The sequence below is a fragment of the Caenorhabditis briggsae genome, assembly GCF_000004555.2.
Source record: "Caenorhabditis briggsae complete genome, chrIV, whole genome shotgun sequence".
In the NCBI taxonomy this organism is placed as follows: domain Eukaryota; kingdom Metazoa; phylum Nematoda; class Chromadorea; order Rhabditida; family Rhabditidae; genus Caenorhabditis; species Caenorhabditis briggsae.
The window spans coordinates 4,384,844-4,388,514 of NC_013487.2; the positions used below are offsets into that span (position 1 = coordinate 4,384,844).

At 38.9% G+C, this 3,671-nt stretch overlaps 1 protein-coding gene across 1 annotated transcript; it reads right to left on the reverse strand.

Annotated features, from left to right (window-relative positions):
• Positions 1–1,649: 1,649 nt before the first annotated feature.
• On the reverse strand, positions 1,650–2,382 carry Cbr-aly-1 (the record flags this gene model as incomplete). The annotated part of the gene is made up of 2 exons (XM_002632962.1): positions 1,650–2,119; positions 2,169–2,382. The coding sequence occupies 2 exons, from the start codon at positions 2,380–2,382 to the stop codon at positions 1,650–1,652; spliced, it is 684 nt and encodes a 227-aa protein (XP_002633008.1).
• Positions 2,383–3,671: the final 1,289 nt, after the last annotated feature.

Consider the following 3,671-nt stretch of genomic DNA (forward strand, 5'->3'; position numbering starts at 1 on the left):
GATTCGCAAACGGATCCGTTTGGTCATGATTCGCAATCGGATCGGATACGGAGATCGCGAACGGACAGGATACGGATCAATCCGAATAATGTACTGCTATTTACTAAAAACGGTTCGCGAACGGTCCGTATACGGTTCCTATTTCAACCGCGCGCGAACGCGGAGCGTCCGGAACGGATCCGTTCGCGAATCACCTGTGGAGTGTACACTGAAAGTAGCAAGTTTTTTTTGAATAATTCCATGTACCTTTGAATACTGTAAACACACATTTCCTCACTGATTGATTTTTGCAGATTTTCAACCGTTTTTATCTTCATTTTTGGAAAATTGAGTACTATTCTTGTAAACAAACGGATCCGTTCGCGAACTTAAACTTTTGTCTGATTCGCGAACGGATCCGTTTGTTTATCATTCGCAATCGGATCGGATACGGAGTTCGCGAACGGACAGAATCGGAGGAATACGGAATAATGTGGTTTTCTCAAAACGGGTCGTGTGCGGTCCGTATACGGTTCCTATTTCAACCGCGCGCGAACGCTGAGCGTCCGTAACGGATCCGTTCGCATTTTACCTGTGATCTGGGGTGAAAATATCCAATTTGAACAATTTGTCTGAAATTACAGCCAAATTTTCAAACTGGATGTTTTACTCGAAGTTTCGGTAATATGTTCCTTATAGTTTTCTCCAATATTCCCTAAAGTTTCAGCCAGATTGATTCATTCTCCAAGTTTGTTGCCATTTTTTAGGTTTCTTGCCGGTCGCCTGAACAACCCCATAAAAAGAAAAACTAGCGAAAAAAGGAAACATAGAGAAAATGGAGGAGCTCTACATTTCCATTAATCTATTTCATTAGTAGATTTTTCTGTTAGTAAGATTGTAGAAACAAGCTAGAGAGGAATTTCGAAATATACTAAACTAGTGAACTATAATTCTTGATTTCTTTTTCCGCAAAACTGTTTACAGTGCACTGTAAGGTCCGATACGATTTGAATAATAATTTGGTTCTACAATTCTTTGAGGAGGTGTTAGGTACTCCTAAATGTACCATCGAGGCTAGGAGCAACTAACAATAAGTCACATCTTTATATGTCAGACAAAGATTAAATCAGTTTTCAGAACCAGGTTGCATTGTATTGGGGATCCGAATTGTCAATCTTTCAGAGATTCAGAAACTCAACAACTTGGGAATTTTAAAAAACTCAGCATTTTCCCTATTCAGATATCAACAGAACATTTTAAGACGTTAGAACGAGGCAGAGTAAGATTCCAATCAGAAGTCACACCCTTATGGGTGTAACAATGATCTAATTGTAAAGACAAATAACCAGTGGATCATTCTTAAAAATATCTGAATATATCAAATCTGTGAAACCGTAATTCTTGGTTTTTTTTTTGCAAGATTCGAGTGTTTTCGAAGATTATCTGTAGTCCAACGAATTCAATTCAAGTCAATTCAATTTATTACGCATCTAAAAATATGTGAATTATTGAATTGCGAATCGAGAATTGTGTTTTTACTTCATACTCCAGTCTTTGCGCCTTCATGAAACAGAAAAAATTGCATATATTTTTCAATACTTTTATTATTATTCATGTTAATTTGTATGTGATCGAATAAATTATGGTGGATGAAAAATGAGATCAAATTATCAGTTGGCACGGGCCATGTAGGCGTCGATCTCCGCGTCCATTTCCTCGACAGTCTTCTTTGGTTTCTCCTCTCTCTTTGGTTTTTTTGTCTTCTTGGCTCCAGTCTTTTGAGCTCCAGCAGCTGGTTTTCCTTGTTTCTTTGGAGTCCGTTGAGCAGTTCTTGGTCTTCCGGCAGATTGTGGAACTCTTTGTGGTTTGGATGGGAACTTGACACGATTGGCGATGTTGGTGGTGTCGATAATAGCGAATTTCATTTCCTTTCCATCGAGAGCCACTCCAGCAAACTTTTGAATGAGACGATCGGCTTGACGTTTCGAGAGAGTGATGTCTCCGGTTCCAGCTGCAGCTCCCTTCTCATTGAAGTTCACGGAGCAGTTCTTGATTTTGAATTCAGCAAAGAGTTGACGAAGGTCACCGGAGAGAACCGATGGGGCGAGATTGGACAAGTTGACACGGACTTCGCGGTTATCTAGAAACATGAGCATGAAGTTTCCTGATCTTCTAGACGTGAAGCTTACCATTCGATGGAATCAGTTCTTTATGGAAACTTCCACTTTGACGACGTGGAACTCTTCCTCCACTCTGACGTCTGACACTTCCAGATGGCTTAGCACCACTGAAACGTTTCTTGATTCCTCCTGTTGATGCTCTCTTGATTGGCGACTTCTTGAAGTTCTTGGATCTACGGATTCCGGAAGACAGTGGAGCGTCGATGTCGATAGCACGAGCCATGTTAGTGGGATTTAGTGAGTTCTGGAAATGGAAAATTATTGAAGAATAATGCTAGAAGAGAGAAAATAAACAAGGAAGGAGATGAGCATGTAAGATAAATGGGTGAAGCACTAGAAAAGTAGAGAAAAATCAATTGGAGAGAACAGGAAAGGAGAGAAAAGAAGAAGAGCGAACGTCAACTGACTGACTGAATGAATGAATGAATGAGAACGGAGAACGGTTGGCAAACCAGGTGGGTTGATGAGAACCAGGTGTACTATCACTCCGCCCCACTCTAATTCAGCTCCTGGGAAAGGTCAGGAAGTACAGTAACCTATTGGAGTCATCCATTGGACTATCTATTCAGTTGAGAGAAACGAAGTTATAAAAAAAAAGTACTGTTACAAAACGTTTTGAAACAATCAGGCTTTTATTAATTTTCAATCTGTCTGACCCGGAAACCATCATAATCATAATTGCAATTTTTAAAATCAATAATTCTTAAGATCCTTAATAATAAACGCAAAAAAATAGAAGAGTGTCTGACACAACGACCGTCATGAAAAATAAGTGATTATATGAAGAGGAAGTCTGAAGAGATGGGAAAATATGGTATGGGAGGTTTCAGGAACATCTAAACATCACTTTTTTGAAGACAAAAATAATACAAAAATTATTGTTTCGAAAGTTATTTGAAACCGAAAAAATCTTTTAACTACATTTAACTGTTTCATGAAATTTGTACCATTTCCAACTAACAAGAGAAGTCTGATGGTTTTATGCAATCTTATCACTGAAAAATCGGAAACCATAAAACTACGCGCCAATGTAGATGAACATAATCTAAAGTTCTGAAACTGTAAGGGGAACTTTGTAGAAACAGAATTGCCTGTTTCATAAGTTGCATTTTTTTGCAAAGTCGAGTTTACAAATCCAAAACTGGAAAATTGGAAATTGAAATCGGAAATCTAGAAGGCTGACATATCGAGCTCCTAGACGATATCGAGGTGAGGCGAATTTTGAGAAAAAAATAATAATGTCACGAAATGTTAGGCAAAATAAGTCTATATAAGGCTCCTGGACGTTTCAGAACCCGACGTTTCGGAACCACGACGTTTCAGAACCCGACAGTTCAGAACCCGACGGTTCAGAACCCGACGTTTTAGAACCCGACGTTTCAGAACTTTTCTGCATTTTTGTCTAGTGGTTTTTGCGCATCAGATGAGCATTGCTCATTTCAATTTTGTGTTTTTCTGCTTTTTTGTTCATTCTCATCTACCGTACTATCATAATAATGATAGGTTCACACT